At 41.2% G+C, this 23,457-nt stretch overlaps 2 protein-coding genes across 4 annotated transcripts in view; both read left to right on the top strand.

Moving 5' to 3' along the window:
• KIF5C (kinesin family member 5C) overlaps positions 1-20,373 on the top strand; it is an 89,657-nt gene extending 69,284 nt beyond the window's left edge. For 2 of the 3 annotated variants that reach the window (XM_069780727.1, XM_069780725.1), the window contains 9 exons: positions 728-804; positions 2,168-2,277; positions 3,108-3,209; positions 3,878-3,938; positions 6,185-6,256; positions 7,067-7,171; positions 9,383-9,599; positions 10,611-10,724; positions 16,574-20,373. In XM_069780727.1, coding sequence (XP_069636828.1) covers positions 728-804; positions 2,168-2,277; positions 3,108-3,209; positions 3,878-3,938; positions 6,185-6,256; positions 7,067-7,171; positions 9,383-9,599; positions 10,611-10,717 — 851 coding nt within the window. In that variant the 3' untranslated portion in view covers positions 10,718-10,724; positions 16,574-20,373. Of the gene's footprint in view, positions 1-727; positions 805-2,167; positions 2,278-3,107; positions 3,210-3,877; positions 3,939-6,184; positions 6,257-7,066; positions 7,172-9,382; positions 9,600-10,610; positions 10,736-16,573 lie in introns of all 3 variants that reach the window. The other variant, XM_069780724.1, reaches the window with a different exon arrangement.
• Positions 20,374-22,604: 2,231 nt separating this feature from the next.
• Positions 22,605-23,457, top strand: part of LYPD6B (LY6/PLAUR domain containing 6B) — a 55,344-nt gene continuing 54,491 nt past the window's right edge. The window contains exon 1 of the mRNA XM_069780721.1: positions 22,605-22,699. The gene's annotated coding sequence lies outside the window, so the exon portion shown is untranslated. The remainder of the gene's footprint in view (positions 22,700-23,457) is intronic.

Raw genomic sequence — 23,457 nt, 5'->3', positions numbered from 1 at the left:
TGTATTCTCTAAAATTCTTGGATATATGTCCAATTTCAGTTGTCCCTCTGGCAAGTGCCCTGCCCCATTTAAAATAAAGCTGCTTCCCTTAGGGTCAAGTAAAAGGTGTGTCTTTCCTAGCTCCTATATAGGATCCAGCTGACTTCCTGTTGCTGTTTTTTCCCCTTCTGATTTAATGTGGAAAATGTGTATCAAAAGCAGTTCTTGTAGCATTGCTAAGCTCCTGGTTTATATAAAATTGCAATGTGACCTAGTAGCCTAAACTTTATTCCGGATTCCTGCACAAGGAATCTTCTCTGACTCTGGGAGCAGCAGGTGGTGACAAGACTTTTTTTTTAACATTTTCTGCATTTTTAGAATAGAATTTTTATTCTATCTCCTGATCTTCCTACCCCCCTCATAAGAAATGACCTGGTTCTAGAGGCAGCATTTCCCAGCAGAAAGTGAAAGGAGACAAGGGTAGGTTGGAAAGGTGCTGGGTGGGCTGAAAACAGAATGTGGCCTGTTAGTAAATGAAAAGGGGGTTTGGGCAGTGTGGTCATAGCTTGGGTACTGCAAACCATGGCTGTTTCTGCCCCTCCAAAGCTGTCTCCCCTGATCTTGTTGCCCCCTGCAAAATGAGGAACTGGGGTTTTGGTTTTGTTTTGTTTTGTTTTTTTTAAATGGCTGGACGTAGCACGTCCTGGAACTGCACAGTTAATACTCAATTCTCTCCAACTTTAAACAGAAAAAATGCATGAAGTAAGTTTCAAGGATAAGGAGAAGGAGCATCTGACCCGGCTTCAGGACGCTGAGGAGATGAAGGTAGCATGGCATGCTGCAATTTTAGAGGGCATGTCTCAGTGAGATCATTTGTTAAGCTGATAATTAGGGTGTAATTTTGTCTTCCTGTACACGTTGTATGCTTTTAGAAAACACTTCCAGCCTCTGTCAGAATTGCTGGCCTGTATTAGAAAACCTGTAATTGAGCGACCTTTGCAATGTGAAATTAGAGAACTTGCTAGTATTGAGGTTGTTGACTGGATGATGGAAAAAAGTAAGTTATAGTCTGAACATCTGAGGTGAGCGTGTCTTCTGAGACCAGTTTGTAAGCTGAGCCAACTTCAAAGAGTAGAGAGGTTCAGTGGACTGTGTTTGCTGAATTGGAGATGCCTGGGTTCCTCAAATCACACAAACGGAGAGCCAAAATATAAGACCCAGTATATCGAGTCCATAGTTGAGAACAATTTTGTTTGATTGAAAAATGATATTGATTCATCTCGAAGTTACTCTAATTTTTTGCTGGTGGAACTCTGCTGAAAGTCAGTTTGCTGAGTAGTGAATCAGGCTACTGGGGTTAATATAATTAAGGTACTAAAAATTTCATAAAAGAAGAGGCCACTTTTCCAAATAATTTGGCAAGAATTCTGACTATTTCCTAGAAATAATAATGAAATCTAAACCTGTTTTCTGGTATTTTCTTCTTCCTTTGGAATGAAAAGAAGTGTTAGGCAATAACATGTGAGTTATGTTTCTGATGGGGTTGTAAATTGTAGAAAAGGAAAAATACAATTTTACAAGTATAGTGATAGAGGTTTGTCAACTTCAGAACTTTTACTTCCATTATAAAAAGTTAAGGTTATTAAAACAGTTGTACAGTTATGCCTTACAATTGGAAGAAAAATGCAAATCTTTTATTAGCAATCAAAAGAGATGCACTGAGTTTTTCTTACTACTTGAGATATATCTAATCCTAGAATTTAAATAACAGGGCTGTGGATAAACAATTCTCAGGGAGGATGAGGGTGTTTCGGGTTTTACTTCTGTCACAGGTGTAGCTGTACACATATTTTCCTGGTGAATAAACAGGTGAAATAATAGGGCTGGTAAAAACAGTGTCATTCTTGACACTTGATATGCTAAGGCCCTGGCTTTCACATGCGGTAGTTTTTGCACAAAAATGAGTAGAAATTGGTGTGCATCTATTGCTAAAAACTGTCTGCATTAAATGCTTGGATGAGTAGTTGCACAGTTTTGTAGTCATAGAAAGATATACCAGGCAGATTCCTGAATTAATGTGATTTGATAAGCTTCACTCAAATCCAGAAAGATAGGTTGATTTAGCTGACACATAAGAAGGAAGCTTAGCTGTGCGTTACTTGATTTCTCTGGTTTTTGCACTCTGCAGAAGGCACTGGAGCAGCAGATGGAGAGTCACAGGGAAGCCCACCAGAAGCAGCTGTCCAGGCTGAGGGATGAAATCGAAGAGAAGCAGAAAATAATTGATGAAATCAGAGAGTATGTTCACTCGCTCCATTACTTTCTCTGTTCCTGGCCTGTTCTGTGACGCTGTAGGGATGTTTTGGGGTTGGTTTTGTTAGTTTTAATTGATGTCTGTGTTTTTCGGTGTCTTAGAGAAAGTAGTGTCTGTACATGCAACAGCCAAACCTCTAATTATTTTGCAGGGTGGATTATAGTACCTAGTGCTTTATTGTGGAACTTTAACAACTCCATAAAATTATAGAGAGGAAAAAGAAAGAGTAATGTTACACCTGCAGGTCAGTAGGCAAGAGAAGCTTGGAGGAGAACAGATTTTAAAAGATAGAGGTTTTGAGGGCCTCTTATAGCAATTAGTCCTGCCACAGACTTTCTGAGAGTCTAGGGGACTCAAACGTGTCCCATTTTCATACACTTAATATTTCCTCCTGACACAGCAAGGTAACTCTGTTAGTCAGATACTTCAGCACTTGAAAAACGGAGTTCTTTGCTCCTGTACTCTTCTTTTTGTCAGTGTTCATAAAATCTAGGCAATCCTGATGTAGTGTTCATTCTTTCATCATATTTATTGTGTGACCAAAGACTAATAACGGAGGAATGAGAAGCATTGGGAAGTGGGACAGAAAGATTGCAAGAACAGTTTGTGTCCTTTTAGATAAAGGAAGCAAGCCACTGAATTTAATTCTCCAATATTTTAAAATATTCTTTATGCTTAATTTCTTCAGAATTTTTCAGTAGCAAGTTACAGCTTTATTTTCTGTGTCTAACCCCATTTTGTTTATGGAGATTTACCCACTATTGTTTATGGGGTTCAGGACTAAGCTGTACTGACTTTTTCTTTCTCATTCTAGTATGAATCAGAAGCTGCAACTGGAACAAGAGAAACTGAGTGCTGATTATGATAAATTAAAAATTGAGGACCAGGAAAGAGAAATGAAACTGGAAAAGCTCATGTAAGTCAACGGTTTTCTCACCTAGTGTCCCTAAATATAGTGTCTCTTAATGCATCCACAGGAAATGTGCTAGCAAGAGGCATTTGTGTTGAAATATTCACACTGAAAATATCATTTCAGTAACAAAGCCAACATGCAGTACTAGTAAATGATTACCAATTACTCCATATTTTTTTATCATAGGCTTTTCAGTTGTGGGTTTGATACTTGCCAAAAAAGATTTTTTTTTAGAGCTCTGATTTTATGAAATATCATGGCAAGTGTTAAATCCCTCATTCCTTAATGCACAGCCAAAACAAACAAGAAAGATGTTGGGGGCTTGGGGTGGGTTTTTTTGTTTGTGGGGGTTTTTTTGTTGGGTTTTGGTTTTTTTGGTTTTGTTTTTTAAGTAATAAATCAGATGTCTGAGTAAAAGCCTTTCCTGGAAATCAGAGAGAAAAATTTCATGTGTGGATACAAAAAATGGAGATGATGGCTTAGTGAGAAAGCTAAGTGGTGGCCATGTGAGAAAGCTGCATATTTGGAACACTCGAAAGCGTAATTACAGATGCAAAGAAATGTACAATTTGCTCACATCTGCAGATGTTCTACTCAAACTGAATGTTGATTGATTCTCTTGGTTTGACTTCAATATTTTTGATTTGTGTTTAATGTTGTGATCTTTCTAGACTGCTTAATGATAAAAGGGAACAAGCAAGAGAAGATCTTAAGGGGCTGGAGGAAACAGTGGTATGTCTTAATTAGATTTTATTGAGCTTTTTTCCCCTAGGTCTTCATCACTGATGTGTTACCAAACACTTGTATCTGGGCCCAAGGAAATGACCAATTTATATCATAATAGGCTAAATTTGTGCATTTTGCCAAATCATGAAATTGAATTTTAAAATTTAAGGTTAAATACAATTATTGTTGCCTCCTGTGAATAAGCTACCACGGATAAATCTACCGGTACTCTTTGTTTTGCTGTCCTTGTTCCTTCAAATCACCTGAAATAACCAGCGTACTGAACAGTGCAGCTACAATTAGGTGATACGTACCTGCCTCTAACTTGACCAGTGTAGCAGCTTACAGAGACATATGATATTGTGCATGCAATGTTGAAAATGCAGTCTGTGATGGATGACGTCAGTCGTGAAGCTGTTGCTGCACAGTTTTGTTGGTGGCTACATTTTTATCTGTCTGTAAAAATATGCAAGCTTTCTCAAAGATCTCAGAAGCTGGTCAAAACCATAGCTGGTTTAGGAGCACCATACAGTGATTTTTGCTAGTGTTAACATGGTTATTAACTCAAACCCAGCATTTTCTCCTCTGTGTGATGCTTTAAAAATTAAGCTTATAGTGGCCTCTGGATTTGGAGTTCATTACATATAAAAATCCAAAGCTGAACTATTCAGGTCCTTTCAGCTTTGGCTCCTGATGGCTCCCCCAGACATAGGCCTTGTTAAAATAAACTCCTGCAAGGGAGAGATGTAACCAACATTTCTGATATGAACTGTACTCATCAGATATTTACAGAGCTTGCATGTAGACCTGATTTGCCCTGTATGCCAAATGAGTAAGGCAGCTGGAAATCAGAGTTAGGCAGTACCATACAGTCAGATTGCAGAAACCCAGATGGTATTTTTTTTAATTTTTGAATAAGCAACTTTGAACTACCTTGCATTAAAATTTTGTTCAGAGTTTTGTTAGTGTTTTAGTAATTACTGCAGCAGGAATTAAAAATCAAGCGTAGCGAATTACACGAAAACATGAGCCATCAAAGGCCAAACGGTTGCTCATCCCTGCCCGTTGGTATGGGGAGACATCAGGCTCCGTGGGCATTGCGTGCCATTTGGATGATGACTTTGAGAAGGAAGGGATGAAGAACAGTCTTGGTGGGACCACAGCGGCTGCCTTTGCTTTGGCTCATTCTCCTTCCCAGTGCTGGGCTGGTGAGGAAGCAGAAGAAGGGGTCCCGTGGGAGGGGGTGACAGGGTGGAGGCAGCACCCCAAACAGAACAGGAGCTATCGGGGGGTTGTCTGCTCTGCACCCATGTGTGACGTAGCGTGGCACCCGGTGCCTCTTCTGGGTACCCCATCACACATACGTACATAAGCTGTGCTTGTAATGTATGGTTTCTAGTAGTCTGTGAAGGAAGTTTTTCCTTTTTGGTTTCCAGTCGGTTTCGCCTTTTTCATTTGAGAGATAAAGATAAAAATTTCAAAGTCAAAAGCTTGTAGTTGTGGTGAAGCTTACTGAGCAATTCATTTAAATTCCAGTATGTGAGTGGATAAGCAGAAAATGGAAAAGCTAAGGTTGCTCTTATCAACTTTGGAAAGACGGTTCTCTTCAGTATGGCTTTGGTGCGGTATGGGGTTGGGGTGAGCTGCCTATCCACATAGTTTCCTTTCCTGCAAATGGATTAGTGCTTCTGTCCTTCTGGGAGTAGGTGCAGGGTTGCCGCTTCTTGTGTCACACCTCCAGTCTGGAGTAAGGTGACTGTTTTGCTGAGCCTGAGAAGTTGATGCGTATAAAAAAAGCTGGGAAAGCCTGGATTTTTGCCAAAACTTAAAAAGCACTTAAACATCTTAAGTGCCTGTGAGTAAGCAATCAGAGCGGGACCGATGCATTTGCCAGAGAGTGAATCCAGAGCTCTTTCACGTCACTGGATGTCTGTAACCGTGGCCAATTTGTGAGACTTCAGCTTTCTGCTGTTGTTTCCCCACCCCCTAAGACAGAGTCAACATATTTTCAGAAGTAGCTTTGGTGTGGTGAACACCTTGGGAGGTGCAAGAGCTCTTCCGTGGGGAACAGCATGGGCACTGCCTTTCTGTGAGCTACCTATACCTACGGGCAGGTACATCTCTATAAGTAAATCGTAAATGAAGTCATATTATCGACTAAAATCTGAGGAGAATGTTTACACTGGACTATCTACTATCTCTTACTGGTTTGTGCTTTTTTTTTTTTTTTTTTTTAATTATGTTGATGCCAGGCAAGAGAACTTCAGACTCTTCACAACCTACGCAAACTGTTTGTCCAAGATCTCACCACCCGCGTTAAAAAAGTAAGACTATACTCTTTTAAACCAAAGTCTCTTTTTTGCAGTATTCTTGTGATTTGCTGGAAGCTTTTAGTGCATGTTGTTACAAAATGGGATATTGTCTTTCAATAACAGTGAGTAATAAGATTAAAACTGTTCTGATGTTCATTAGCTTTTATTTGGTCCTAATATGTGAAGGGCAAATCTTGGTGGTTAAGCAAAATGAACCAATCCAATTCAGTTCAGTTACAAAATTAATTCTCAAAGACTGTATTAATGGGTGTCAGAAATGATTCAATATAACTTCCACTAACTTATGCTACACTGAATGCTGCGGCCCTTTCTTTTTATGGACTTGTGACTAGTCAGCCTTTTTCTGGCAAAATTCTTATTTGGCAGAAATTAATGTACTTTTAGCTGTTGAAGAACAGTCAGAAGCTGCATAATTTGCAACACTTTTTAGTCCTTTAGAGTAGTTTTGAGGAAGAGTTTTTATACTCTTTTTTTTTTTTTTTTTTTTCTTTTAAGGTTGAAAACCTATATTGCATAAAAATGTCTCCCAGGAGTGGAAAAAAGAGGGAAACGGGGTTTTCCCCACTAAAATCTATGATCTTCATATTCAGAATCCCCCTATAATTGTTAAATAAGAATAGTTTATTTTTTGTGAGCGGGGAATGTGCCTCTTAGATATCAAATGAATAGGTAAAATAAATTCTCTTTGATTTGGGGCTCTGGAAGACTTTTGTGCCTTTGGGAGGCTTAAATTCACAAAAGACCTGAGCTTCCTCTTGAGGTTCTGCCTGGCTTTGCTGAACTCTGCAACTCTCTGTGCAGAGCGTTGAACTTGACAGCGACGACGGAGGTGGAAGTGCTGCACAGAAGCAGAAAATTTCCTTTCTTGAGAACAACCTGGAACAGCTTACAAAGGTTCACAAACAGGTAGGGTCTCCGCTTCCTTCCTTCTCTCCTCCGCTTCCTTCCTTCTCTCCTCCGCTTCCTTCCTTCTCTCCTCCGCTTCCTTCCTTCTCTCCTCCGCTTCCTTCCAAAAAAAAACCAATATACTTTTTTATGTTTAAAAGGATAATTTCTGAAGGTAACATGTACTGTCTGAGGAAATAGTACCTATAGTTCTCAACTAAAATTCTTGGCACTGGGAGTTGGTGTTAGAGCTGCTTTTCCCACTACCCGTACTTCTCATGAATGTGTTAAATAAACAATTATTTTTTCTGTGAAAATAGACTCTAGCAGTTTTGGCAGGACTAATTGTCACTGTATTGGTGGAACGCATTATTGCCTTGTGTGCTGATAGCTGGTTTCTAGATGGATTGTGTATCCCCCAGTTTTGACTCCTGGCCTAAAGCTGCTTCGTGGCACCCTCGGAGGTGACTTGAGTGGAGGCAACCAGCAGAATATGAAAGCAAAGAAATAGAGGCTTTCTGTGCAGCTTAAGGGCTGGTGCCTCCTCAGGATGCTGAGGTTGGTTATTTCTGGGCATGTCCATCTCTGTCTCCTCCCTCTTTCATGGAGCTGCCATTTCCTTTGGAATTCTGCTGTACAGAGAGACAAGGGCTATGGAGAGCCCTTCACCCTAGGTACCCACCGTGCAAGTGGGGGGTGGAGGGGATGTGTAGTAGGCAAGTGTTTTGGGTATACGTCAAGGAAAGAACTTTACCTTCTGCTCACGGGAAGTGTGTATATAGCAGTGGTGTGCCTATATATCTAGGTAGCACCTCACTAGACAAAACTGGATTATTTCTGCCAATAAGCAAGCTTCCACCCTCAGTATTTTTGAACTGCATCCCACTGCAAGTGCAAAATAGTAAAGATGCTTTTGATTTCATTTTTTAACAGTGACATAACATTCCCCAGTGCAGTGTTCTGAAACTGTTACTAGTGAGACACAGCACTGTCCGAGATTGGCTTTATTTATTCCTGTGGAAGTGCCAAAAAAGCAAGCAGTGCAGGATCGTGACAAGTGTCTGCTAAGGTTCAGTATTTCTGAGATTCCCAGGGAACAGATGGTTTAAAGACCTAGTTTCTAAATGTGGAAATGGGGACATGTTAGGAGTGTTTTTCCTTTTACTGATTTGCTTGTTTTGCACTCAGTTCATGCATCTGCTGGGTTTTCAGATACAGATTTTTATAGCTCTCATTAGCGTATATTTACTCAAAACCAAGTAGAAGTCCATGTCTCATAAGAAACTTAGAGGGAAAAATGACATTGGACTTGACCTGAATGTGGTGTCATCCTGCTCTTATTTCATATTGTAACTATTTCGTAGAACAAGGGTTCAACACTTGTAGAAAAAGCTCATTGTGACAATTTTTTTTTTTTTTTTTAGCTTTGTTTGTGTTTTTCTTCTGGCACTAAGCCTGGACTAGCAGGTGTAAAACATTTTGATTGTCAAACAACGTGTGAATGTTAGTACATGCTGTTGCTTTACTGTATTATTAATGTGGTAGTTAAACCACTTCTTTTCCCTTCACTCCAGAAAAGGGAGAGTCACTCCTTTGGAACAGTTTTGTGTTGACTTCTAGTACTGGTATAATCTGTTCAGTAGAATTTGTACTGGATTTTCTAACTGTTTGCATCAGTTTTTTATTTATCAAAAAATCAATCCTCTCTTGGCTGTTGTTGCATGTAAAGTTAGATGTTACTCTGATAATTGACAGACCTTGCTCAGGTTCATATTTAACTGAGGAAGTGCATGAATTCAAAATTGCATATGATCATCACATTTATAGCTACAGGCCTTAAGTGACGTCTTAGCGATGTTTGAGGCATTAAAGTTTCCAATTTTCCCATATGCTTGAGGAGGGAACAAGTAGGTAAGCATGCCATAACCATTGGAGATGATGAATTTTTGATGATACCCAGTGTTGTCCATAAGCCATAGTTAAGCATTGCAGTTTTGAAATAATGAGGTGATCAAGTATTTGCAAAATGCTGAACATTTCTGCGTTCTGAAGAAATGCACAGTTTCTGCCACAGCTGCTCTTAAAGTCTAGGAAAAGCAAGTATGGTAGTAGAGTGCCCTGCCGTATCAGGCTTTGTCCTGGAGCCCTCGCCCTTCAGGATAAGATCTATGAGATTTTGTTGAATAGAATAAACTTTCTCATAGGATATTTTTTAAATTTCTTTTCTCGCAGTTGGTACGTGATAATGCAGATCTTCGTTGTGAGCTTCCTAAGCTGGAAAAACGACTTAGAGCTACGGCAGAGAGAGTTAAGGCCCTGGAGAGTGCACTGAAGGAGGCCAAGGAGAATGCCATGCGAGATCGCAAACGGTACCAGCAGGAGGTAGATCGCATTAAGGAGGCTGTGAGAGCCAAAAACATGGCACGGAGAGCACACTCTGCTCAAATTGGTAAGGACATGGAGCTAAAGGGTTAGTGGTTGCTCATGTACTTCATGGTTGGTCTGTTTACTCATGTTTAAACAGAGAGAGCTTTGAAAGCAGCAGTCCAGGGCAAACCACAGGGTCTGCTTCTCCTCTGCTGCACAGGAATCTTCAAAGACTTCACTTTTTAATAGAATCTGCCCCACCTAAAGTTTAAAGTGCCTGTGCTATTTAACTCAGTAAATAAATGGCATAATGGGTCTTGTGTGCCCTTCTAGTGACCTGAAAACTTGTCTCTTTAAATCAATCTCTCACTTTCTTCCTCCCCCACATACTCTCCTTCTGCGCTTGCTTTCTTTCCTTGCCTGTCTGGACCTTGTCCCTTCCTCTCTTTTTCCCTGATTACTCCTCCTTGTGACTTAATTTGGGCTGTGTAGAGTCAAAAATCTTCCTATATAATTCAAATGCTTGATATATCTTTGTGGTGTAATCTGAATGTGTGCATACAATCAAATGGTGTTTAAAATGGGGCAATTTTTGGAATTATTTGTTGTAATTGTTAAAGTAGAAGGATAATATTTTGGATGGTGATGCTAATACTGGTGTCTTAAAACCTGAGAGAGAATTAGGCAGCACACAATATTTCCTGCTGTATGCTACCTCTTGTAGAAAGCCATTGACAGCTTTGTCTCAGCATCTTCTGGAATTACTTAAATAGTCAAATTCGACATAGGAAGTACATCACTGGCCACCAAGTGGGTCGTGACTTCCCTCTGTTGTATAGACAGTCCATAACCTTTGCAGAGATGAGGGGCATGCATGGGATGGTTCAACGGCTCTGTCACAAGCAGAAAATGGGTGTATTTGTTATTGGCCAAGGTAAAGGAATGCTATGTTCCGCAGAGCTAGGTTACAGACTGCTCTGCCAAGCACGGCTCCTTGTTTGGAAACAACGGGGTTGGTACTAGAGGAGGAGGTGAGGTAGAAAACATTGTGAAAGCTAAACATCATCTTTGGTTTCCTACTTTTATTCTGCAGCCAAGCCCATCCGCCCTGGTCATTACCCAGCGTCTTCTCCGACAGCTGTCCATGCCATCCGAGGGGGAGGGATGTCAAACTCCAGCTACTATCACAACACCAAATAGACAAGAAGTAAGACCAAAGTAACTTACTCATCTGTTCTTTCACCAATCGCCCAGTTTTCTTACATTTCAGACTTGCTTTTAGAAGACCCACAGTCTTTTTTTCCTAGTTTTAGTAGGAGTTGTTTGCTAATAATTTAACTGTGAAAATTAATAATTTAAGTGAGGAGTGCCTTGTTAGAATGCTTTGCAAGCTGCTGCTGAGAGTTTTTATTTTAATGACTTATCACTTAAAACTCTTTTAATAAACTAAAATGCTCTGGTAAAGCTGTACTGAAATTCACACCAAGAGGTGTGAAACTCATGTAGTAAAAATAGAGTTCCAAAGGTTCCTTCTGCCAGTGTAATCTTCTGCTTTCTGTAACATGAATATCTTTCCATGTTGTGATATTCCAGCCTGGGACAGGGGTAGAGCAGGGATAAGTGGCAGCAGCACAGAGCTTTCCAAATTTGAGTGTCACAATTTGGCAAACTTCACTTTTGTTTCTTTTGCTTTGTACTCTTTTTCAGCTCTCTTCAGAAAAAAAAGTAAATATTTTACTTTAATTGCAAGGGCTTGAGGGTTTCTCCTAAGCAAAAATCTCATCCTGGGAAGATGAGCAGCATATTCCCATGAGACTGCTTCATGTACCCTACCTTCCCATTTATTTCTATAGATGCTCATTATTTCTGAGATATTTTACATCTGCTATTATTTTAGATGATAACTTTATTTTACAGGCATACTAAGAGTTGGACAGCAGTAAGTGGCTGTGAAAAGCAGCCAGTGGACTGCTAAGTTGTCCCTCAGAGTTTGGTTTTTTTCCCCTTCTTGAGGATTAATTGTCTTATGACTCTTCTGATAGTACGTGGTTTCCTTTAGGCACTCAGCATTCTTGGGTATTTTTTTCTTTTTCTTTTTTTTTGAGAATGTTTCAAGTCATGCATGCATGCAAACCATCCATCACATCGCACTCAAGCTGTTATTGTGTTGTGCAGATTGTTTCTGTTCATTGTGTTTTCCATGAGCCCTGTAGCTGCAAGCAACATATTTTCACTGTGGATGAATTAGGGCAAGTCTTTGCTGAGTGTTTTTGTGCATTAGTTCATTCTGAACTGAAATTGGCTTTTCCATCTCACAACAAGCGAGATGGCCTCTGTCTATCTACTTCATTGCATTCCCACCTCTGTGAAAGAGCAAAGGGGAAAGAGTATGATACAGAGGCATGTAAAAAATTTCTAAACATATATCATAGCAGCTGCTCTGTGGGGAAAAAAAGCTACTACCTGCCTAAACTGGGTGGGCTTTTAATATCCCATCTGCTATGAAATTAAGTGTCAAACTCAAACAGGCCACACATTAGGTATAGGCACATGTCAAGTGGACAACTGCAGATTAATAGAAGTTATTAACAAAATAAATACACTTAAAACTAGATGTGTGTATAACAAGGTAGGACTTTGGAAGTCAATAAAAAGCAATCAGAAAGGCATGGAATACCTCTGAAATGTTTTAGATGCTGAGTTTTAGATTTGAGGGCGGTGGAGAATGAGCAGAGTCAGGCCACACTTGGAACATGTTGCAGAGGAGCTCATGGACAATGCGGGTAGAGAAAAAAAAGGTGTTAGAAGACAGTGGGTAAACTTACAGGTTTATGGCTTCTGAAAAAATTAGAAAAATTTCTGAAAACCAAATGGAAGCCCTAGAGGTCAGAATTAAGCCATTTTAAAAGTATGTATGTGTGGTTTTTTCTTAACTGACAGTAGTGCTCCTTTATGCCTTTTATTGATCTACTTCCTGCTCGAGATTCAATCTAATGCCCGGCTATATTAGGTATTGCATATTATGTGTAAGGCAACAATTTGAAATGTTGTGGGCGTTGGACTCAATGATCCTTCTGGGTCCCTTCCAAGTTGAGATATTCTATGATTCTATTCTATGATTACTACTTCAGAGAACCATATTTTAGGCTTTACAATTGGTTTTTAAACTGAGTCAAGTTCTAGATTTTTTGCACACATCTAGAAAGATGTCTTGAAGACGTAGTAAACTAAGGCCAGGCAGTGATTAAAGAAGGTCAGTTCTCATCAGTTTTGGTCCTTCAGTTGAGAAGATTATTGGCAAATTGCAACTATTTGGCTGCCAAAGGATTTTTGGAGTATCAGAGTAATCTGAATTCTGAACTTGTTGGATGAAAGCCCAGTGGCCTGAGTAAGAGATGTTAGTAAAGGTACTACTTGTGGAGGGAAAATTTAATACAGATTATTTCCATAATATTGTTGAGACATTTCTGTGCTCTGTAGAACTACATCATGCTTTTGAATGGCATGGTTCTACGCAGCTAGAATTAGAACAGAACTTTCTTTTATATTCATTTAACAGCAGTGAAATAAAGGTGGGGTTTCTATATAAATGTTTGCTGTCAAGTAACATACCCTATCTCTGGAATGAAAATTTTATACCAAGATGAGGGGCAATTTATTTTATGTTCATTCATCATTCACAGTAAAGATGATAGACGCTTATTGCTGTTAGACTGGTCAGTGATGATGATTTAGTAACCCAGCAGCCGACCCCTCAGTAACAGCCAGTATTGCTTTTGCTGTTCTCACAAAGGTTGTTGCTAAAATTTCTTCTGCAGAGCTGGGCAAGCCTGTGAGACTAAGCAGGACAAAGTTCGGACTTCGCCCTGTTTGGGCCACATGCATGATGTAAGGAGATGATTTCTGCCCCAGAAAGCATAGCATTTGATGAATAACAGTAGCAGATGGAAGAGAAAGAAATGCAGGCGTTAATAAAATGTGGTCCTGAAATTGCAAATTGACAGTAGCTGGCTTCAACAGGAGACTCAGGAGGCCAAGGAGTGTCTGCAAATCTCTAAAAGATAATTCCTCGTTCTGTCTACATTGCAGATGTTTTTGAAAATACAAGTGCAATGAATTTGTTACCTGGAGCATACCTCAAACCTAGATTTCGGAAAGGATCAGAAAGGGAATTCACATTGGTGCAGCTAACGGGATAATAATTGCTGCAGTAGGAGTCCTGTTTGGGTTGCAGTGCGTTTCTGTAAGAAGGTGGTGCTGGAGTTGCTACAACCGTATAGCTAAATTTATGCCAGGGTTTCATGGAGACAGCCTTGGGGATTTCTAAATGTTTATTTCTGTATCACAGTTTTGAGTTGGTTCTTACAGTTTAATCTTTTCTGTTTTAATACAAGTGGTTGAAATGTATTCTTCAGTGTAAATCTTACAGAGTTTTTTAATTTTGTGGGGAGAAGTATTTTGACAAAACCTTAAAGAGCAATACTCCCCACGCGTGAATAGCTGCAAATCATGTCATGTGGATGGTTGCATATTAGTATCTCTGCTGGTCAGCTACAGAGCTTAGTTGTTTGTTGTCATATTTAAAGTTCTTTACGGGAATACTTTCTAAATATAACTAAACACAGTGCAGGTTTCAAAAAAATGTTGATATTAAAGTTTTTCAAATAATACCAGGAATTAAAAAAAAAAAAACCTACGGTATGTATTTTGCTTTAGATAGGAACAAAAAACCCCCAAACCCAAATTGTTTTGACTCTTTCTCATGCCGCCTCACAAAGTTTAGGCCAAAAAACTGCACAAAATTATCAAAGTCACTATGCAATCTGGTTTTATATGTTTTTTTTTCTAAATTGTTAAAGAAAACCTATAATAATAGGTTTAGAAATGTAAATAAGCATAAAGGCAGTGTCTGAGCAAACTTGAATGTCCCTTGGAGCATGCTAGTTAGTAACTGCCAGATTGAAGTGAATAATGGGAAAAATGCATTAAGTGGTAGAAATTTATGTTGACTTGCTTTTCATGCCTAAAATATGTGGCCAGACCAATATTAGTACAAATCAGCTCATTTTGAAGTTCTGTCTTTAAATTCATGAGATGGACCTGCTCAGAAGCCCCCCCCACATTCCTGTTACTGGGGTTGTTCACGGAGAGGTGAGCCACAGTGGTGCTGCTCTTCTGCAGCTCACGATTTAAGAAGGACTTTCTCCAGATGGACCAGAGATCATCTCTGAGTCTGCTTTAATTACATTTTGGACCTAACCTGGCCCTGCACACAGGGAACAGAGGGGCACTAGCTGAGCTCGGGGGCAGCTAAGGTTGGGGCTCAGGGAAAGCACAGATGATAAGATTCAAGACTTGCGAGGCTTTGTTGGAGGGCACTTCAGGTGCTGTATGCAAACTCCAAGGTTTGCTGTCGCTGTTTTTCCAACACCTTTCTCAGTGACTGAGCTGCAGGCTGGAGGATGCTCTCCCAGTATCGACAGACCTGTGGGCAAGCTGGCACACTGGGGCTGCTCAGGACCTGCCTGGAAACCTTGGGCAGAGCGAGCAGTAGCAGATGTATTTCAAATCTGAAGGAAGCTAGTTATCTGCCCTTCTAATATTTGCTGAAACTTGTCTGATGCCTCATTTCGAAAGAGAAGGAAAGGACTGACGGGAAGATGCGCTAACGATTGCACTAATGCTCCATCATGGCCTACTGAAATTATTAAAGTAACTTGTACTGGGATCTGTGAAACACGCTGTGCAAACAGGCTCTTGTCTGCATGTCCCTTATCCTAAAGACTCTGGTATGTTCCCAGCACCTCCCCATCCTTCAGAAAGATTAATAACTATATTTAATCTAGCCAGACGATAGTTAATCTAGCCATTAAGATGCATAAATTAATAACCATCCAGATTGCCTTTAAAGTGTTAATAAGGATGACAATGAGGAGCTAACTACAATTCCCACCATTAATTTAGGGTAAATTTAAAAACACTGATGTATCAATATTTATTTATTTTTATAACTTGATCTTGAATACGGAGAAGCTTGGGTTTTTTTCAAATAACTATACAAGTAAATGCTTAATTGAGGAGAATACATCTCTCTTTGTAAGGCTGATTTTGTATTAGCTAATTTAAAAATGTGCTAGGCACACTCATTTACTTATGTGGTGCTTTCCATAGGGCTAATGAGAAACATGGGAGAAAAACAATACAAACCCAAGAGTTTTTAAAAGTCTGTATTTCAAAAGTTTTATAATCAACTTTAAATCACCTTGGTACTTGGTAATGTGGCTTGAACTTTGCTTCTGAATGGAATTACTATTAAATTAGTGACAAAGATCCCTGTATAATGAGCATATATGTTATATAAAATTATCTAGTATATTTTTATAATATATTATCAAAATATTATATATAAATATTTTTATATATTGCTGTAAACACATATATGTGTGTGTGTGTATATGTGTCTCAGGAAAGCAACTCTCTGTCAGGAGACATATAGAACAGAAGGATTGTTTTGCATTTGTGTTTTCTCACCCCTTCGTTTTATAATAAGTTTTCAAACTCAACTGCAGTTACTTTCCTTACTTGTTATATAGGGTATGCACACATCTCCTCCTCAGCATATCTAAGTGCTGACCAGTGAGAGAAAAATCCTGTTAAAAGAACAGAGAGATAAAAGGAAAAAAAGGAGTTAGACCTTTAGATAGTGTTTAAGGATGTATTTAGGCAAGACATAATGCCATGCTTTAGGTGGCAAAGAATGAATTTCATCAAGAGAATGGTTTCATTATGACTGTGCAAGTTTGTGGGCTGGAAGCTTTAAAGGTAGACCTGACAAAATTCCTTTCCAAGACTTAGTAACTGAGACCCTAATTTCATGAGCTGTTAAAACTGTGCTTGACGTGACTCTCGTTTTGTGGCTGTTATGGTGGCTCTTTGGTTGCTGTGCATCACGTTTCTGTGAAGTGTAGGTATCAGTTGATCTGCCAGGTTGCATATCTGCCTTCTAATCTCAGACATCCACTAATTATCATTACCTTTCTTGCTCTCTTTTGACAGGTCAATTCCACTTAGCATGTTAAGGACTGTCATTAAGTCACTAGTTTCTTTTTTTCCCCTCTTCAACCCGATCCACGTCCTGTTCATCCTGCGCTTCCTACAGCCATCTGCAATGCACTGGTCCCAGGTATTTTGAGCTTCGTAGGATCTCCACGTGTACAGAAGTGTTCAGCTCAACTCTTCTACAGATACTTGTACAATGTATTTAACATAACCATCTAAGTAACGATAGGAAGTCTGCCACTCAGAATCTCTCACGGACTGCATTTGACCCCTTGGCGCTGGTTAGGTTGGGGCTTCTACTCTCAGATTGATGCTTTTTCGAAGTCCTCTGTTGCATCAGTAAATCCCGACTTCTGGCATCAAAGAATTAATTATTCAATGACCAAGTGCCATCAAAGGCAGGTGATTGTGCTCTGTCATGACTGATTTACTGTATAATATACATATTATTTTATATTTTTAGGGGATGAAAATGTGCTGCTATATGGTTTAATTTTACTGCTTACATTTTCAGAAGTAAATTTCCCCAAAGAACCATTTGTAATATCCTGATAAAAATCTTTGGACTGTATAAAATAAGCTTTATTGCAGTACCTGGTAAAGATCAAACGGGATGCAGAGAAATCTGTTAGTATAGATCTAGGTTTTGAAGTTTGGTAGTTACATGAATATATCTGTGTGACCTATCTTAAATTTAAGATCTGATCTGCTTGTAGTTCTCCCTACGGTGGTGGGTTTTCCTGGAGTGTGATGGCTAGCCATGTGTTTGTAAGCAGTGTTCTTTATGAAATTTTGAAGGCTTTCAGAATGCTGTGGAAATCTTGTCTTGGAAAAGCTGACAAGCATCCCACCCCTTTCCCCTTCCCGCATGCCTTCGGCAAGCCCCGATCTGTTCACACCGGAATTCAGGTACGGGAGTGAAGAGTGCCCTACCAGAACAGATGCTACCTTAAAGAAACAAACAAACAAAAAACCCCCCAAACCCCAGCCCCTACCTTAAAAAAATTATACAGAGAGAGTCCAAAAGGAGGTGAGAGTTGTAGACTCGAGCTGTCCTTTGCAGACCAAATTTGGGAATACGTTTGCTAGGAGGTGAAGAGCATATATATAGCAAGGGGAAAAGAACATCTTTATAAGTTACAGTACGCAAATCGTCCTACGGATGGTACGCTTGTGCGCACGGAGGTAAGGATGAGACCGCTTGCCTTGGATCTTTCTTTCGTGCCAGACAGAAAGTTTCCATCTTCTCAGCAAGGGGGCACTGGAATCGTTCCGGGAAGGTTCCGCTGGCAGGCAGAAGCTACTGCTGCTCCTCGCTGCCTACCGCTCCTGTGCCACCTGCACACATCCTCCTCCTCGCTCCGATGTGCATAGGATGCAACCTTACGTCTTCATGAGGCGTGGATTCTAGGAAGGTTACGGCCGAGCATAGCCTTCTAGTCTTGTTTTGCAGATGTTTGCTCTTACTTCATTTGAGACTGATTTTTTTTTTTTTTTCCAAAATTTCTGAACGTGTTTGTTGGTAGACGTAGAACTATTTAGTTAATGTAGAGCGTTTTGAAAGATTGTGAATTGACTTTAGATATTTTTTTCTACTGAAATTATTTAGGTTGTTGCAAAGTAAGTTGGACTTAATTTAACTTTTTTTTTTTAATGTTGCACTATTTTGGGGAGCATTTTGCTAAAAATATTTAATGAAGTTGCAAATTTGCATGTATTTAATTTATTTTGTATTTTCCAAAGTTTTATATTTTCTTTCTTTATGTGCATGTGCACTGCCAGAAAAATGAACTGTGAACTTGCCATATGCAATCTTTAATAAAATTACTAATTCAGAACTACTCTGTGCTATCTTATCAGCTGTTCAGAGCTGAAATTTCTACTATGAACTAATGATCCTCTTGTTTTGGTTCTAAAACAGTTGTCTTGGAAAAGATACCAAACTTAATTGCTGTCAAAGATTTTGTATTGTAGTAAAACTTTTGTTCTGTCTCTCAAATTCAAAGTTCTGTATGGAAGTATATTGTAGACACAGCATTAGCTTAAAAAAAAAGTGTATTAAGTTCCTCACAGCATCACCATTAGTTATGTATGGCAGTTTAGACAGCTTTCTTCAGCTTGAGTAATAAGTTAGCTTTGACATCTCTTAATTGTGCTAGTGCTGATCAGCCAGTCAGTTCACCTAGCTGAAATAATGTAAGTTTCTCTAAGTTAACTTTTACATCAAGACTGTAGGAGGACTTTCTATAACTGAAACGCTGAAAAGATGCCTTAGGCTAAAATTCTCAAAAAGAAATACAGAAGATATTCACTCGATTGGAAATTACTAATTGTCAACTGAACTTGCTCTGCTTATGTATAGATTCTTGTTTTGTAAGCCTATTTTAATTAGGCAACTTAAGTTTGTATTGCGTATTGTATATTCAACTTTTGTACCATTTTTAAGTCTTACACATTTTATATATAGAAATGAAAACCACACATCTGCTCAGCAGAGATCAAAACCTGTCTCCTCATATTTCCACTACTTGATGCTACTTTACTTTCTTTGTTCTTTGAATGTTGTGTTATATTTATTCTAGGCTAATTTTAAAGTTGTGATTTGTATAGCGCAAATTAAATTTCACATCTGAAATGTCATGCATGGGACAAATTTTGGTGGAAATACCGTTCACAAATGGAAAACGTACTTCAGATGGAACTAAAGTGCATATTGTTCTTTTTGCTAGTAATTAAAAAGTATTTCCTGCTCACTTGAGCTTCTCTTAATGATCTGTTCAAATCTCTTGTTTGTCCTTGAGTTCACGTTTCATCAACTTGTTTTCTCAACAGCAAGGAAAGTTTTAAACCTGGAAGGATCTTGGCTGATGCATTTTTAAGTTTGTATTTAACTCAACAAGGGTGACAGTGGATTATCCTGAATATATAAAAAAAACCTAAAAAATAAGTCACAAAAAAACTTTACTACAATAATTTCTGCCTACAGAACCTTATGAGTAACTTTTAAATTTCATTTTATAAAGCCTAATGGACTAAGATGCACATTTGCTTGAAATTTTGATAAATAAGGCTTGGAAGTACACAAAATAAAGAATTTTAAGCTGAACATTGTTTTATTTGAATAAACAGGTATTTAAACCAAATGGTGATGAAGGCCCAAAAGGAAGAGGCCTGATCAGATTTCCATTGCTGGAGGAGAAAGACCTTGTGTAAACATGAATGAAGTATATCTCAATTGGAAATGGAAGGAATCCAAAAATAAATTGGCAGGATAATCTTCATCTACCCTTGCTTTGATTTTCATCTTCACTGTGCCTGTATGAACTGCGAAGTGCACTGGAGAACATCCGCTGTGCAGGATGGAACACCGCTCTACCAGTTCCTCTCTCGCTCTCACAATCTTGTCCACTGAAACACTTCTTGTTGTGGGAGAACCACGGGGGTTGAGGCATTCTGTAGAATTATACATGTCTAGTTTGTAAAGTGTGTAATGTGTACTGCAGATGTGTATTCTCTGGGCTCTATGTATCTTTACAGTAGTGTTCAATTTAGGAAAAAATAAATTGTGGACACGTTTTGCTGGTAACAAGGGGAAATTTTTTGCCATTGCATCAAATGATGCTGAAATGTATTAAACTCTTGATAGCAGACCTGAACCCTCCTTCCCCCATCCCGTGGAGATAAAGTCTTTTATCTTCGTTCTAAAATTCCATCAGAGATGGATGGATACACTGGCAGACTGCATGATGTATCATTCGAAAACCGTTACAGTGGAAAATAAAACTGAACTAAACTTTGCGGTGTGCATGTTGTGTGACACGTTATATACAGCATCCCTGTTACCGGGGCGCTCTGCCCGTGCCCATGACACGTAGGAGTGACCCGTTCAGTGGAACCGCGCTTGAGAGTGTGCTGAAGTCCCCATCTGAGGCCACTGTCTGGATTTTAGCTTTTCCTCAAAATCTGTAGAAAGTAATTAAAAGGCTTGGGTGACTCACTGGGAAATGGAACACAGGATTATTTTTTATTTTTGTGATCAAATAATTGCATCTTCTCTACTACCTCTCCATGGAAATGTTCCTTCTTCCGACTCTTTTTCAGTAGCCTGGAGGATGACGGGGAGACTCTTCCACTTACCCTCTGCGTGCATTTCCATTTTTATGGGAATGTTGCACTCCCTTTGTATACAGTGTAATGGAGTAGAAATTCCTGCGTCCTTGCCACCTCCCTTAAGTCATACTTGGGAGCTTTATAAATGGCTTGTTTTCAGTAATTATTAATCTGAGCATTTCTCAATTATATCGTTACCTTTCTACTCAGCAATGCAAATTTCTGGCACGCCAGAATTTCTGTAGAAATGGATTGCTCTGTTTTTGCTGCTGAAGTACATTTCTAATGAGGATTATGTGGTTTTGCATCATTACTTAGGTGTGCTCATGCTGCTTTCGCTTGGGGCCTGCTCGGAACCCAGAAGTGTAGGAAGCTGCTTACAGCCAGGCTTTATTGCTGTTCTTGCTGGGGATGGGTGGCCGACGGTCAAGGTGGCAAGTACAGGTGTCTGGGAGCTAGGTGAATGCCACCGAACAACTAAGCGTTTGGATGCGCTAACTATGTAGATCTACTAATGTAATCATGCTGATTAACCCAGTGCTTTTAGTAGGACAGACCACTGTCCTAGCAGGCTTAGATATTACGTCTGTTAAAAAATGGGAGTCAATTATTTCTAAATCAGAATGCACTTTTTGATCATGCTACTTTTGGAGCATAGGAGGCTCTTCTTCCTCATGCTGTCTGAGAAGCTCCATTGTGGAGGAAAAGGCTTTCCAATTTAGAAGGTTTATATTAGGTAGAGCAGCCGGGGAGTCCCAAGCATTCCCCAGTAGTCCCGCAGAGGAAGGCAAACGCTGTACGGTGCCACGCCACAGAGCTTTTTCCATGAGTTAAAACGATGCACCCTTTGAGATCTCCTAGATAAAGCTTGTGCCTGGAGGATGAACTCAATTATAGAGCAGACTGTTTGCAAGTGTTTCCCTGCAATTTCGTTTTCAGAATGTGGGATTGCATCAGTTAATTAACTCTATCAAAACAACACAAATTATCGTATCCCTTTCCAAGATTCACCTTACACAACAGTACAGTAAAAAACAGGATAGGGGTTTGCATCCCTGGAAAAGTACTTACTGCAAATCTGTCACTAGTGATGAAAATAATTTTTTGCTAAAACTCAGATACGGGAAATTTAGCTTCCGGCAGCGCTGAACTCAGTGGAGACTGTATTTATCCTAAAATGAGGACCTTCAGTAGTTTTGGCTCGATCCCCGGCTGGGCATGCTTTATCAGCTCCTACTTTATACGCTTCCGATAACGCGATGCCTGGCCCCGTCAGCCAGGCCTGCGGCCGAGGCGTTTCGGGGGCGATGGCGATGCCGAGGAGGCATCTGCAAAGTCCCAGCGGGTCAGGGTGGTTTCAGGAGCTGCTCGAACATCCAAAGTCCGTTCTTCGGGGTAACACTGGCAGCACGTCCCGTTCCCGGATGGCCGGAGCTCCTTCGGCTGGAGAACAGCCTGCTTTGTGGCTCTCCCCATCTCCTCGGTGCAGCTGCCCAACGCCTTGAAGGGGCTGCCTGAAGCCGGTCCGCGGCCAGGATCGCCAAAGATTAGAACCGAGTTTCCCCCGGCTGACTCTACGCCTCGGTTATGAAAACTTCGACCTCGCAGCCCGCCGCCCTCCCGACCCACCCGGTTTCGCCACCCGCTTTTGCCGTGTGCCTCAAATTTGGGGCGAGGGGTGGCGATGACCCCCGGACAGCCGCCCCGGGCCCTCCCCCTCAGGTGCCGGCCAGGGTCCGCCTCAGCCCCGCGACCCGCCGGCGGAGTGGGGGGGAGCCCACCCGGGCCGGCGGGGCTCGGCGGCACCGCCCGGGGGGCGGTCGCGGGGGTGTCCGAGCCCTTCGCTTCCCCGCCCCGGCCCCACCTCCGCGGGGCAAGCCGGCACCGCCCGCCTCCCGCGGAGCCAGGGGAGCCGCTACCGCCGTCCCGAACCGGCCGCCGCCGCCGCCGTTTACCTCACGCCGAGCTCCTCGCCGCCCGCGGCGGGGGGAACACCGCGGGCGCAGCGGGTGAGTTCCCCCCCCGCCCCCCGGGCAGCGGGAGTCGTCTGTGGGGCGAGGAGGGGAAGGGGGGGTCCGGGGAGCGGCGCTCGCGCCGCCATCGATTCCCCTCAGGGCGTCGTGGGCGCCGCGGGGTGAGAGGCAAAAGGGCGGGAAGGGCTGAGGGGGGGCGGCCGTGGCCGGGCTGAGGGGAGCGGGAGGGCCGGCTCCTTGCTGCGGGTCCCGCCGGGTTCGGGACCGAAGGTGGGTGCTGAGCCCCCCCGGGGAAGGCCGAGCCGGGCCGTGAGGTGGGAGCGGGAGATCCCGTCGCCTCGGTGGAGGGAGGCAGGAAAGCCAGGAACGCTCCCGGGAGAGAAGGGAGAGGGTGAGAAGCGCTGGGCGTTAGGCGTCGAGCGCCTCGGAGCCGAAGCGCGGAGCGCGTTTTATGGGTACGTTGTAAAACTGCAGTTATTGCAACACTGCTCTTGATGATTATACAGCTGTTAAAAAAAAAAAGAAAAAAGAAATTGCTCTTCGTTTTTCACAGGTACGTCAGCAAACTTTTCACTCTTTTTAAAAGCAGGGGCGTTAGGCTTCACCGTAGAAAATAACAAAACGTTAAAATACATACATAATGAAGGGAACCCAAGTACAGTAAATAACACAAGTGAAAAATGCAAGGCGCCCGCCGTGGAAGTACATCAGCAGTGCTGGGCTCGCGCTGGCAGGTTGTAGGAGCGCTGCCCTTCGCGTGGCGTTCCTCCCGAAAACGGACGCGGGCTTCTTGGGCGT

This window comes from Haliaeetus albicilla, chromosome 4 (assembly GCF_947461875.1).
Source record: "Haliaeetus albicilla chromosome 4, bHalAlb1.1, whole genome shotgun sequence".
In the NCBI taxonomy this organism is placed as follows: Eukaryota; Metazoa; Chordata; class Aves; order Accipitriformes; family Accipitridae; genus Haliaeetus; species Haliaeetus albicilla.
This window is presented reverse-complemented; position numbering and strand designations above follow the sequence as displayed.